The following is a 13735-nucleotide window of genomic DNA, read 5'->3' on the forward strand; positions in this document are numbered from 1 at the left end:
AATATTAAATCATTAAAAAAGTCAAGTACGGAAATTGATACTTGGTGTATTCTTACTGATATCTCTTTTCAATTCGTGAAGCTGTTGCAAAATACTCTTTCATAAAAAGAGGAGGGATTAGTCCATCGTAACATTAAAAATTAAATACACAATATTTCTCTGTGATATGGAATTGTTTAAGTACTTACTTTGCCGTTGGACTATATTTAGCTGGCTGGCATTTACTTGTCTCAGTGCAAAAATTTTCATCAACAATAATAATTGGAAAATAATTTTTGCATCGAATAATTGTAGTGAATTACTAAACTTACTCTTTTAATTGGTTAAATATGTAACAAATAAGAAAGTAGGGTCCTTCACTTAGTTATATTTGATATAAATAACTAATTAAAATTTATTCGATTAGACAATTCATTATAAGTGTTCGATATAAGTATCATTTTTCATAATAATTTTATGATTTGCAGTTGAAACATGATACTTTTCCTTTCCCTTTGAACTTGTTCCTGTGTGTAATACTTTTTTCTTCTTCTTTTTATTATTTTATATTTTATACTCTTGTTTTCTCCTTATATAGAATGGTAAGATTTCAAGAAAAAGAGTTAAAAAATAGAGAGTCAGATGTGACATATTATTATTTTGCCTCCTATGAATAAACTCAATTTTTTTTTTTCTCGTTTTCCATTTGGTTTGTGGTGGAGAAGTTTGACATTTATAATAAGTATTTCGTAACAACCTGTACTTTTACTTTTGACATAAATTGTAGTTGAAACATGATAGGTTTTTTATTTTTTATTCTTGTTTTCTCCTAATTTAGAATGGTAATATTTCAAGAAAAAGAGTTAAAAAATAGAAAGTCAGATGTGACATATTATTATTTTGCCTCATATGAATAAACTCAATTTTTTTTTATTATTTTTTTATTATTTTTATTTTTTCTCGTTTTCCATTTGGTTTGGAGTGGAAAAGTTTGACATTTACGATATTTCCTAACAACCTGTGCTTTTGCTTTGTATAATGCTTATTTGGTATTCAAGTTTGTCATGTTTAACTTTCATTGATTTAAAAAACAACCAAGTCCAACATTATATATATATATAAATGTAAATATAAATATAAATTATTCCACACGATCCACAGTTGAGAGAAATTCCCACTACTAAAAGCATTGTTAAAGATGCTAATTAATCAGTTCCATTGTTGTTGGGACAATTTTGTGCAGCGCCACAAAAAAATTACAGAACGTGCCCTCCACACTCATTATGATTTTAAAAAATAATAAAAATAGAACAGTTCATATGAACACATATTTAAAAATTTCAGACTTGGTAGTATGATTCGTCGTATCGTTTGCGACGTATTAGTCGATACGCGATCCTTTTTTAAGTCTGATACGTAATTCGTATTGGTCAGTTTATATTAATTTTGTTTGAATTTGTTACACTACGATGATGATCGATACCCGTGACATGCTTGGTAGAGCCAACAATCCCACAAATGACTGGTTATTAATTGTTTGTAGTGTTGGACAACACACTTTTTTTTGTTTTCCTTTGCTTTCCAACTTGGTCGCCATTTTTATACTACTCTTCTATTCGTGCACAACTTTCCTTGCTCGAGAGCAACATTGGCTTGCTGCTTGACCAGTCCCCCGTTTAGCCAAACTTAAGCCCATTATACCCCCCAAATAAATAAATAAATAATCCCAATTATATTTCTAAAGTATGTTGGAATTTTGGAATGTAGCACTAGATCACAGTTTGATAATAAAAATGACGTCATTTATCAATGAATTTTTGTATGTAAAAGTTACAGTTTGATAATGAAAAGTAGAGGGAGATTAACTCCCATAATCTTGTAAATTGAAAGCTATGATATTGAACTAGTGTATTGAAAAATTTGGGACAATTTCTTAGTGTCGCATCTACTGTAACATTTGAAGCAGACCCAATGAACAACACACACCATCAGTAGATCATTTACCAGAGTTTTTAGAGCCGCAAGATTGGTTCTAAGGTTGAGAACTTTTCATAAAACTGTGCATTGATGATATATATCTACAAGAATCAAAAGTAAAGGTCTATCAACCAAGACACCTTTATCTGGAGATGCTACCATCACACTCATCTCAAGTTCTCAACTCTCACCTTCACCATTATAAGACTACACAAACCACCCGCTGCCCACTTGCTCGCCACATCAGATGGGACCTGCATCATGGAAGGCTCGATTCTGATGTGGCAAAATCTGAGCCACTTTGGGCTTTCGGTTAACTGAGAGAAGGGCCACTTGCCTTGTTTGAAAGCAACTCTGGCAATGTAACGTTGACATGGAGAGAACTCGGCATCAAAATGTCTGCAACAACATAAGATGATGTCTCAAAGGAAAGGGATGAGTATGAGAACTCCACTCACTGACTTCGCTATCAGATAAAAGGAAAGAGCAGTTAAAGCCAAAATTGCACTGAGAAGCTACAACAATCACTAAAACCTTTCACAAAAAGTTAAAAAGAAAAAATTGACTCTACGACCTGCACACTTCAATACATTTTTCATCATTCTCGAATGGATTGCTCGTTCCAACCTTGGCAGTCCGGCCACGTGTGTGGAACGCAATTTGTACAATGCATTTAAAATATTTATATATTATCTGCAAATGTGATAGGCTTTTACAATTAAGGAAACCTCATAAAAAGGGTTAGGCTATGAACAAAACAACTTCAATATATTTCCATATATACAACCATAAACCTCTACTGTCACTAAGCTGGCGCAACGTCTGGTTCCAAAGGTGGTGACCCACCATCCACTCCAGTCCCACTGTCAGACGTCTCTTTTGTTTCTTTATTTTCTTCTTGAAATCCTTGCTTGAACCTATCATAATTCGTAGGCTCGCTACTTTTAAATGGGCGATCACCCAATACTCGAACCAAGTCCTCTTGATGTAGAACCTCCTTTTCAAGCAACAGTTCTGCAATCTGAGCCACTTGCTCCTTGTGGTCCTCTATCAGCTGTACTGTGCGGTCATATGCCTTCGCAACCCATTCTCTCACTTCAGTGTCAATAATTGCGGCAGTCTTACTGCTGAACGGCTTGGTCATCTCAAATGAATCATCATCCCTTTGAGGAAAGGAAAGAAGACCAATCTTGTCGCTGAAACCATAGACTGCTACTTGAGCATAGGTCATCTTGGTCACTTTCTCCAAGTCATTTTGGGCTCCAGTTGAAATCTTTCCTAACAAAACCTATGTACTTACAAAGGAAAATCAATCACCACAACTGAGTGAATTCATTAGACAATTAGTTAAAGCCAATGCTTGACATACAAATTGCAATCAAATACATATTATCCATCTTAAAGTAGGAAACAACAAATGCTATTTATGATGATATTTTTTCCTGAACAGCTTATTGCCCATAATGAAGGATTTTCCATGAAAGACAGAGAAACCCTTATTTGTCCTTTAGACTCCGTTTGTTTGAGTGTAAAATATTTTCTATGTTTTCTGGTGTTTGGTTGTCGTAAAATATTTACGAAGAAAAAAATATTAAAATTTAACAAAAATAACTTATTCATCAATTTTCGGCAGGGTCCCACCCGATGGACTCGACCTCAACCTAGACTTTTGCCAAACACCAAAAAATAAAAAAAAATAAACAATATTTTACATGAAAAAAGAAAATATTTTATGTCGAAACAAACGGAGCCTTGATGACAAATTCTTTTGAGGAATAGGAGTTCTTGAGTAACAATCACTAGAGTTATTGACAATTTGGAGAATATGACGATGCCAATTTTAAAATCTTCATAACATTCATACTATTACAACACTCTCTCACACGAAAACACTTCCAAACTAAGCACAAAATTTTTGTACGGCCAGTTTTTAAGACCAACATGTTAGATTTAGACGTAAATCTCAGTGCTCAAGAATTGAGTGTCATGATTTCTTGTTTTATCACTCCTAAATCAATCTCCTTTTGAATGCTGAATATTCATCGGAAAATAACTAACTTGGAAGCCAAAAAAAGAAAATTAACAATTGCACGTCCGTCCGACAATTTAAGAAATTCCAAACATTCATTTAGTTCCCTATGTATTCTCGTCAATCTATGGATCAGTAATATTATTCAATTTAATAAGTGTTCTAGAGAAATTTAAAAAGCAAAAAATCTAATTTGAAGTTTTAATCTCAGTGATTTGAAAGAGTTTTCAGTTAATGAACAATGAAATGCCAATGAGAGAAAATAATGCCTAGTGCAAGAAATACACACTGCTCTCGGTGTTGGGACCTAAGGTTCATGTTTCTTTGGCCCATTCAGTGTTTCTAGACACTGAACACATTAAAATGAATGAGTCTACACAAACCTCTAATTCTGGTCAAGATTTCCACTTTTAACCAACTCATTTATCAGTTATCCAGAGATAGATGAAACTTGAACAAGTTTGATAAATTCACCTGCTCAGATGCTCGACCACCGAGAGTCATGCATGTCATATCAAAGAGCTGTTCTTTGGTCATCAACAGGTTTTCGTTGGGTACATACTGAGCAAACCCAAGAGCTGCAGTACCACGGGGAACAATTGTCACTTTCAGCAATGGTTCTGCATGTTCCAAGAACCAACCAGCAACAGCATGACCTGACTCATGGTAAGCAACAGTCTGCCTCTCAAGCTTACTTATAACCTGCATAAGGAAACAGTTATAGACAAATCAACTTCCTGTAGTGTTAACATACCCTAACACCAACAACCCCCTTTACAAAAAAAAAAAAAAATCTAACGGAGATGCAAACATGAGGCAAAATGGTAAATAAATGTGAGAAATGAGATACCTTGTTCTTCTTCTCCAAACCTCCAATGACCCTATCTATAGCTGCCTCAAAATGTTCCATTGTAACTTGTGTACTCTCAATCCTTGCAGCAATTAAAGCAGCCTCATTACAAACATTTGCAATATCTGCTCCAGCAAATCCTGGAGTCAAAGCAGCTAGTCTCTGGGAGTAATATGATGATTCTCGATCAAGTTTTAACTTATTCAGATAGATCTGAAATATCTGGTCACGACCTTTGATGTCAGGTTTATCGATGGTAATTTGACGATCAAACCGACCGGGTCTCAATAAGGCTTTGTCTAGAATATCAGGCCTATTTGTGCCAGCAAGTACAACAACTCCAGCGGTTGTTCCAAAACCATCCATTTCTACAAGCAACTGATTTAAAGTACTTTCACGCTCATCATGGCCCCCTGAAAAGCCTCCACGACCTCTAGCTCGACCAATTGCGTCTATCTCATCAATGAAAACTATGCTAGGTGCACGTTGTCTTGCCTCTTGAAATAAACTCCTGACCCTTGCTGGTCCAACTCCAACAAACATTTCCATAAAATCTGACCCAGATATAGATAAGAAAGGCACACCAGATTCACCTGCAGTCGCTTTAGCAAGAAGTGTCTTTCCTGTTCCAGGAGGGCCTACAAGAAGAGCACCTTTCGGAATCTTTGCTCCCAACTCTTCGTATTTCTTTGGGTTCTTCAAGAAGTGTACAAACTCCATGATTTCTTGCTTTGCTTCATCACAGCCTGCCACATCTTTGAAGAATACCTGGATTACCAAATAAACGTCAAAACAATTGTCTATGCAACTTACTTTTCAATGGGATTAGTTCCATAACAGAGATGACGCAGATTTTCGAATTATTCAAATGTTAATAGAAAACAAACTAAATGAATGTCATTACTGACCTTATTTTTTGCATTCTTATCCATTTTTGTAACATGTGCTTTTCCTATATTGAATATTCCCCGGGCACCCTTTCCTCCAGCAGGACCACCAACGCCCATTCCACCCTGCATTCTCCGCCCCATGAACAGGAAGGATCCTAAAAGCAAAGCTGTTGGGGCAAACTTCATCAGTTCTTGAAACCAGTTCATTTCAGATACATACGTTACAGGAACATAATTATGAGGGTCAATTCCTAATGCTTCCTGGGCTTCCTCCAGTTTCTCCTCAAAGGAGTCAACACTTCCAATATTAAAATAGTATTTATAGTGGCTCACATTTCTTTTAGCATGGGTACCATTAGCTTGATCCTGGACAATTTCATCATTGGTCTCATCTGTAATAGGTGGCAGTATCTTCACATACACTTTTGCAACTGATTTATTTGCAACAACAATGTGATCCACAATGCCAGGTTCAAGTAGCTTGTTTTTGAACTCTTGAAAACTAATCTGAAGAATGTATTCATTGAAGAAAAGAAATGAAACAACTATTGAAGGGGGGAAAAGACTAAATTTTATTGTTTTCTCAAAAACAGGAAAATGAATGAAGTATCAAAATTCCATGTATATGTGAAGTCAAAGACTACAAAATTGAGTCTACATGCTTTCAACAAGGCATTCTTCAGAAGTACATTACTACAAGACAAGAAAAATATAAACCACATCGAAAAGGCACACACAATGATAGTGGTGGAGATAGCAGCAATGTTGGTGCAAAAGAGTCAATTTGAAAAAATCTGGCTTAAATAGTACCACATGTATGGTTGAAAAAAGAGCAGTATGATAATAACAGCATTGAAGAATTCAGAATGCTACCACTAAGGATACATGATTACATTTTTAAGATCACAAGAAAAAAGATCATAATTCCCACAAGAGAGAATTTGGGGCATCTAACAGTTTAAATTCAACAAAAACATTAAGAGAAAATAAAGGTGTGAGTTGTGACTAAGTAAGCTACGAAGGCCATATATTTTTTATTTTAATTTTGTCCACATAGAGTTAAACTTCTTGTTTCTTCTGATTCATTTCATACATTATTTAATGGACTTCTATTCATTTGCTATTTACTTCATTTTAAGAATGACTACATGTTTTCCAATAGCAAACTACAACTATCCTGGTAAAAGAAACCATATAATCAAATTAAATTCATCAAGAAAGATCATCTATAGCATTCATCATAACTGAAGTAATTGGGGTTTAAAGCCTTTTGAATTGAGAATGCTTAAGCACTGTCTCTTCCAATTTCTGTACTCCTCTCTTCTACTCCTAGGTTGAGTAGCTTTAACAGGTTGCATTTAAGATACGCTCTACAATTCTCTATTAAGGCTGACATTGCTGTTATGCATCATGTACTAGAATGCATGAAACTTAATTGCTTCATACATTTGGAGAGCACTTAGCTTCAATTTAACAGATTCACGCTGTAAGAGATAGTGCTCATTCTGAGACTTTGATTTTTAAGTTTTTGACACGGTACACAATCTATGAAATAACATTCACTCTTTCAGATCAAACCATTCTAATATCTTTAGCTTTGTCTTTCAACTTATTCTACAAAGTAAATTAACTAAGTCAACGCTTCTTCCATATCCCTTTTTATAAGTAAAAAACAGGAACACATCCAGTTGATATTAACTGACATGAAATCGCCAACCTAATTGACATAAATAGCATGTAAAAATTTCCCCACTTGAAATATTACACACTATTAACACTTAGAAATTAATGAATTTCTTGTTTTATGCTTGGAAGAATTCCAAATTTGTACACTATGTGCAATTTCTGTAGAAGTACTAAATTGTGAAGCTTAAAGCTGCACTAAGAACATATGCTTAAATGCAGAAGCCCTTAAATAATCAGAATTCATGTTTAAGGATAACAACATACTATTATACTGCAGCAAAAGTAATAAGTTCTTATGCTTAAAACTCCACCATGAACATATGCTTGCATGTGAAGCTCTGAAATCATCACGGTTCATGTGTAATAATAGCATCATGCTATAACAAAAATTAGTGCAAGATATTATTCTAAGCAGCTATAAGATTTACTGAATTACAGCATTGACATTCTATAAATAGTTTAGAAATTAAACATATATAGATATGCAACACATGGCCAATCTTCTCAAACAAACAAAGACATCAGAAGTGTGACATAAAAACAAGTATATATCTGATAGAGAACAATAAACCAAATGCTGAAAGTTGATGAAAATAAACATTGACCTGCTTCTGATCATGAGGATTCATAAAAATTGAGGAAAGCACAAACGCAATAAACAACAAGGGTGTGACTAAATTTTGAAACTGCTTCATGAAGTTCTCCTGAAAGTTCCCATGATCATCCTCTGGTGAACATCATGAAATAAATTTTACACATGAGAAAAATCAGAATAAGAATAATATGTAGCATTAAAGGGACTGAAAAACAACTAAAATAATCAACATCCACGCAACACGCCTTCTCACTGTAATGGAAATACTCTAAATTACTCCCAAAATGAAAAAAGTTTAAGAAGAAAAAACATGGGGCCACAAATGGGCTCTGATCTTATCCCAAACTACAAAATGAAAATTGGGATCATGACGCATATTCATTTCAAACAAAAGTAGCCATCATTGTAGTTTAGATATCTAATGTTGTAGTATCCCACAAAATGATAGATGTGGACCTGACAAATAAGGAAACTTGGATGGAAGAGGAAACAGATTTCATGGCCTACATGAGGAACATTTCAATCAAAAAGCAGAAAAAATCAATACAAGAAAATAATTCTCATAAAAATAATAGCTTTTCAGTCTATAAAATAAAAAATTTCCAGCTATCACAATAAACTAAACAATGAACATAAAAATGCATACCTTTAGACTCCGATTTTTGATTATTTTCTTTTGGAATTTCTTTCTTATTCTTCGGGTAATAATTCTCATAGTCTATAACAACAAAACGGAAAATATAAAAAAGAGAAGTAAGAGCGAGCAATTGGCAATAGAATCAAATGAACACAACAAAATCACATGTAACAGACCAATGTGATCAGAAATCCCAAATTTTCTTACTTCTTTTCCTCGGCGTTTGGCTGCAGAAAAGCCGCCGAAGCTGAGGGTTTGCAAAAACAGAATTAAATTCTGATAAATATTTATGAGAAACAATCCGATTTCCAGATCGAACTGAAGTCATATAACTCCTTAAAAGCCCTAATCCTCCAACAACTCGTTCAATGCTCGCATTGGACGGAGAGAGCGATTCATTCAAATGCACATACTTTACACCATAATTACCAGATATAACGTTCTGTAACAATATAAAAGAAATGATCAATTAGCCTCAAATTGATATCAGAGGTTCAAAGGAAGAAAAAAAAATAAAAATAAAAATGAATTGAAGCATACTCTTTGAAATGTAGAGCGAGAGATAGAGCGTCCGATACGCGAAAATATCATTGTTTTGATGATGTTAACATGAAATGATCTGCGAGATAATCAAACCCTAGAGCTATTATGTCGTCAATTTGAACCAAATAAGCTTTCAATTAAATAATTTAGAGGTCAAAATTTAAAAAGAATGTAAACTTCTAGTTCTAGGGTTACAAGTGGAGAGAGAGAAAATATGTTTTGAACGGAGTGGGAATGGGGAAAGGGTGCGAAAGCAAAAAAACAGAGGAACAGTTTGTTAACAGAAAGTGAAATAATAGGCCCTCCTTGGTTCGGTTATTCAATTACGCATATGCCCTTCTACATGAACGCCAAATTAAGTCGATGTGTTGAGGATAGTTTCGTCACTGCAAGGTTTAAAATAGGTTTCCAGTTAGAAGAAGAAAATAAAAAATATTCGAAAAGGTCCTGAAAGGGGAGGTCCTGCACACCCATCAACTATTCGAAAAGGTCTAGGTTAAGATGGAAATCTAATTTTTGGGGTGGATTGTATAAAATTACTTGTCTATAATAAATGAATAACTAATTTATGTTAGGTTTTAATATTTTTTAGTCGTAAATATTTTATGACAATTAAATAATAAGAAAATAAAAAATATTTTATATTCAAACAAACATAACCTTAAAATTTGAGATATATATATATATATATTTTCAAATGCACATTAGACGAGGACATATGGCGCTTTAGTTGAGTTGGTGTGTAGGTAAGTAAAGTTTGCATATAACTGAATACATTTCTTTTAGGTTGAAGCTGAGTTTGTTTAATTTGTAGAATATATGATCATTACCAAAAGATGATTAAAGCTATTAGTATACTTTTTTTATTATAATAATTATCTTATTAATTTATGTCTTACAATCCAAAAATGAGACAAATGCAACCTATATTAATAAAAATAGAAAACTGATAAGGGAGAAAAAGATACAGGAGGAAATGATAAGTAACAATTAAAAAAAAAAAAAATGAATAGTTAAAGAAAAAATATTGTTAGAGAATTAATTTTTCTTCACCAATTGTTTTCGTTTTTCAAGGATCCAATTTCTGAAAAGATTGAGAATTTTTTTTAATTAAAACAAATTTCACAATTTTAGTGAAATATGATTGTGAGGAACAAAATTGAGAAGTACTTTAGAAACTTATACAAGGAGTTATGAATTCTCATTTGACAAGTGAAATATAAATATTGGCACATGTGATACTATGTTGTTATTGACATTCTTGTCATCATTGTCTTAAAACATTTTTAGTTTTCCCTCATTCCCAATATTTATAACAACATAGTATCACATGTCAAATTGAAATTAGTGGAGTATATAATTATTTTGGATATTTTTCTTATAAACACCATTTTACAAATATATTTGACAAGAAATATTCACACATTTTAACTAACACACAAGGTGATTATTATTATAATTTCTCTTTTCTCTCTCTCGAATTTATTATTTATATATACACGTGTAAATGTAAATAAAGTAACATTACAATAATAACCTGATAAAATACTTAAATATTTAATTTTCAAAATTATTTCTACATTTTATTTTATTTTTGAATGGAAAAACAAACACTCTTTTTGTCCACGTTCAAACTCGAATCCCTCCCCTCCTCCATATCGTGTTTAAATGGAAGTTGTTGGATCATACATTTTAAGAGTGTTTTGAGAAAGCTGGTACCTTCGTTCTTCCTTCCAAACAAACCAAACACTCTAAATTCCAAAAATAAAAAAAATAAAATAAAATAACAACAGAGAATGGTCAAAAATAACTTTACATCAAATGAAGCATGATTTTGAATCATTATTGCTCCACACAATTTAGTTCTTATTAATATATAAAATCACTTCCTATTTGTTATGTCCGTCCAACACTTGAAATATAAATAATGCTAAAGTTTAAATGCCAATATCAAAGCATGAAGTGGAATAGTTGGGGGACCAAGAAAGGGAGGAAGGTGAGGAAGGATAAGAAGAACTTGACGAGGACTTGGAGGAAAACATGTTGTTTGTTGGATTCCGAATCATCAAAGGTACAACATCTTCAAGCAACCCTTGTGGGCCCATTTCTCCTTGGGCCAATCCATTTTGTTGATGATCCATAAATGTGCTCAGTAGCGGCGGGTCAGTAATGTCAATTACTGGACTTTCTGAAACATCTGGTGTCGCTTGGGCTTCATTGGATTGGGCCTGCTGGATGATCTCTTTGGGCTTCTTGGAAGGTGGGTTGTCATGCTGTGTTTCGCCCAAGAAATATGGGTAAGCAAAATGGAGGTGAAGCCCTTCGTAGGTGACGATGAAAGAGTCCGGGTCGTATGTGGACCGCTCCACCTGTTTCTTCGCACTGCACCTAGGGTTTGTACACCTGTAATAGCTCCTGTTTTCCATCACCACACACAGATCAAATGTCCTTAATTTTGCAACCCCAAGGTGTCTTAATAAATAAGGCAGGGCTTACGAACTATTCAGATTAGCCCGGTACACAACCTAGTAGTTAGGCATAACCAACTATCTATTCTGGTCTATTTTTCTTTTGGCTCTATTTAAGGTCATATTTTTAGAGATATGGGATCAAAACGACTCAATTTAATTTAGTCAGTTGGATAAGGTTACTTAAATTGTAATATAAAAAGATCAGGATTCAATTTGTAATTTAGCATTAGTTTCTTTTAATAAAGAGACAACCATTTAGTGCCTGCTTAGACTTTTTTTTCTATTAGAGGGTATGAAAGTAATACTAACGTGAAGACGTTGACGAACTAGGATATCTGTAGGAATTAGAATTTATTACAAAGAATGAAATTAATTATGTATAGTATAAAAGAACAGAATTTGGTACACATTCTATTAGTGTGGTTAGGTACTTAGGTTGAATTATTAATGCATAAAGAATATCCATGTTCTTGCATAAAGATCAATTTTTGTTGAGAGAAAAAGAAATAGAAAAGGATGACCCATTTCATTTTTCGGTGACGAAATTACCCTCATAACGTTTCTTATAGAAACTTCATTTTTCGGTGACGAAATTACCCTCATAACGTTTCTTATAGAAACTTAAAACAAATAGAGGTTTGTGACTTCACAAGGGTAGTCTTATGTCCATTTGTCATGAAGGGCATGCAAACAACTCCTCCTATAAACTCATTAATTGACATGCACAGAGAGCATCATTCCCATGCAGAAACAACCAGGTCCAAAGAAAGGGGGAAAATGTGTCAGTTCGAAATTGATGGGTGGTTTTGGTATTTCAACAAAACATGCTCAGATGATTTTCTCAAAGAAAAATGGTTAAAAGGGTTGTAGATACAGTGAATTTTGTCTTGTGAAGTTAACTTGTAGACAAAAAATATATCCCTTATATATCAAGTTATCAACAACTATGTTTATGGAGAATTAGACTTACCCTACCTTGCATGGAGACCATATATGAAGGGCTCTTAGATTAGTGAAAAAACATATTAAATGAAAAGGAAATGTGATAGAAAAATGAAATAAATTACCTAGGATTTGGGCTATTCTTGATAGATTTCTGCCCATATTTCCTCCATTTATAACCATCGTCAGCCATAGCATCACCACAACTATTGATTTTCAAAGTATACTTGTTGTCAACCTTGCTCCAACCCTTCTCTAATATTGAAAATCTGGGAAAACAAAGAGATTCATTCATTTTTATTTGTGTATACACACACACACACACACACACACATTCGAACCAAATGAATTTGAATCATTGATGAGACCAAACCTGGCTTGTGCAATGTCTTGAAAGTGATGTTTATAGTTTGTGACCGATAAAGCACAATCGATATCTTGGATTGTCGGCCCCGAGTAAAGAGTGGACATGAGCTTGTTAATGGATGATTCATTTGGATCCGGACTTGATTTGGATTCGTTTCCCTCGTGTGGTAACACAAAGAAAGGTGACTCATCGTCGAGAAGCTCTCTTACAAGCTCTTCTTCTGACCCGTCTGACCAAGTAGCCTTCAATTCCTCCATTGGAAGCCTAAGATGAGGTAAATTTAGCTACGCATCAGAAAATTTAGAGACACTGAACTGTTTACTATGCGATAATGGTTGAGAGATTTGGCTTATGAAAGGGGGAAAATGGTGAGTGAGAGTGGAGTAGATGAAGAGGAATTTGTGATGTCCGCTTGTTTGCTCTCTAATTTTAAAGCAAAAGTTAGTAGTTGTTGTGTAATTTTATACTAGATAAAAGGTGTGTGTAAGTGTATGTGTGTACAACTTTAATTTGACTTTTGGAGATTTCCATCTGTCAATGGTCACATTCTTGGTAAATTCTAAAATAAAGTCAGCAACTTATTTATCTCCTTTTGCATGATATAGAAGGTTAATGACAGCATTCAAAGCACCCAAACAAATCCAAATAGAATGAGTTTGGGGGCTTTTGATGACTTTAACACTATAGCTTGTTGAAGACTTGGGTTTATAACCATCTTACCAACATGTGCAATTAGTAGTCCTGATCAAATCTGATTACAGTAATCTGG

At 33.9% G+C, this 13735-nt stretch overlaps 2 protein-coding genes across 3 annotated transcripts; both read right to left on the minus strand.

Moving 5' to 3' along the window:
- Positions 1–2457: 2457 nt before the first annotated feature.
- On the minus strand, positions 2458–9436 carry LOC132293559 (ATP-dependent zinc metalloprotease FTSH 10, mitochondrial-like). Of its 2 annotated transcripts, XM_059791098.1 has the most exons (8): positions 9184–9436; positions 8851–9085; positions 8653–8724; positions 8017–8138; positions 5744–6232; positions 4836–5603; positions 4460–4687; positions 2458–3244 (listed from the first exon to the last, which is right to left on the minus strand). In XM_059791098.1, the coding sequence occupies exons 1-8, from the start codon at positions 9232–9234 to the stop codon at positions 2762–2764; spliced, it is 2448 nt and encodes an 815-aa protein (XP_059647081.1). In that variant the 5' UTR covers positions 9235–9436; the 3' UTR covers positions 2458–2761. The 2 variants fall into 2 exon arrangements, with proteins under 2 accessions (XP_059647081.1, XP_059647082.1); XM_059791099.1 differs by lacking the exon at positions 8017–8138 and having other exon boundaries at positions 2464–3244; positions 5744–5892.
- Positions 9437–10792: 1356 nt separating this feature from the next.
- On the minus strand, positions 10793–13382 carry LOC132285332 (probable WRKY transcription factor 49). The gene is made up of 3 exons (XM_059787517.1): positions 12973–13382; positions 12725–12868; positions 10793–11601 (listed from the first exon to the last, which is right to left on the minus strand). Exons 1-3 carry the CDS (start codon positions 13221–13223, stop codon positions 11124–11126), a joined length of 873 nt encoding a protein of 290 aa, XP_059643500.1. The 5' UTR covers positions 13224–13382; the 3' UTR covers positions 10793–11123.
- Between the last annotated feature and the right edge of the window lie 353 nt (positions 13383–13735).

Source organism: Cornus florida, unplaced genomic scaffold (genome assembly GCF_030987335.1).
Source record: "Cornus florida cultivar Cherokee Brave unplaced genomic scaffold, ASM3098733v1 CherokeeBrave_3.0.0_Hap2_Chr02, whole genome shotgun sequence".
NCBI classification, from domain to species: Eukaryota; Viridiplantae; Streptophyta; class Magnoliopsida; order Cornales; family Cornaceae; genus Cornus; species Cornus florida.

Coding starts and splice junctions, on each gene's coding strand:
- LOC132293559 (XM_059791098.1), bottom strand. CDS start 9,234: ATGATATTTTCGCGTATCGGACGCTCTATCTCTCGCTCTACATTTCAA. Junction 9,086..9,183: donor CTCGCTCTACATTTCAAAGA/GTATGCTTCAAT, acceptor ATATTGTTACAG/AACGTTATATCTGGTAATTA. Junction 4,688..4,835: donor GTTTGGAGAAGAAGAACAAG/GTATCTCATTTC, acceptor TTCCTTATGCAG/GTTATAAGTAAGCTTGAGAG.
- LOC132285332 (XM_059787517.1), bottom strand. CDS start 13,223: ATGGAGGAATTGAAGGCTACTTGGTCAGACGGGTCAGAAGAAGAGCTT. Junction 12,869..12,972: donor CAAGACATTGCACAAGCCAG/GTTTGGTCTCAT, acceptor TTGTTTTCCCAG/ATTTTCAATATTAGAGAAGG. Junction 11,602..12,724: donor AAGAATAGCCCAAATCCTAG/GTAATTTATTTC, acceptor GATGGAAAACAG/GAGCTATTACAGGTGTACAA.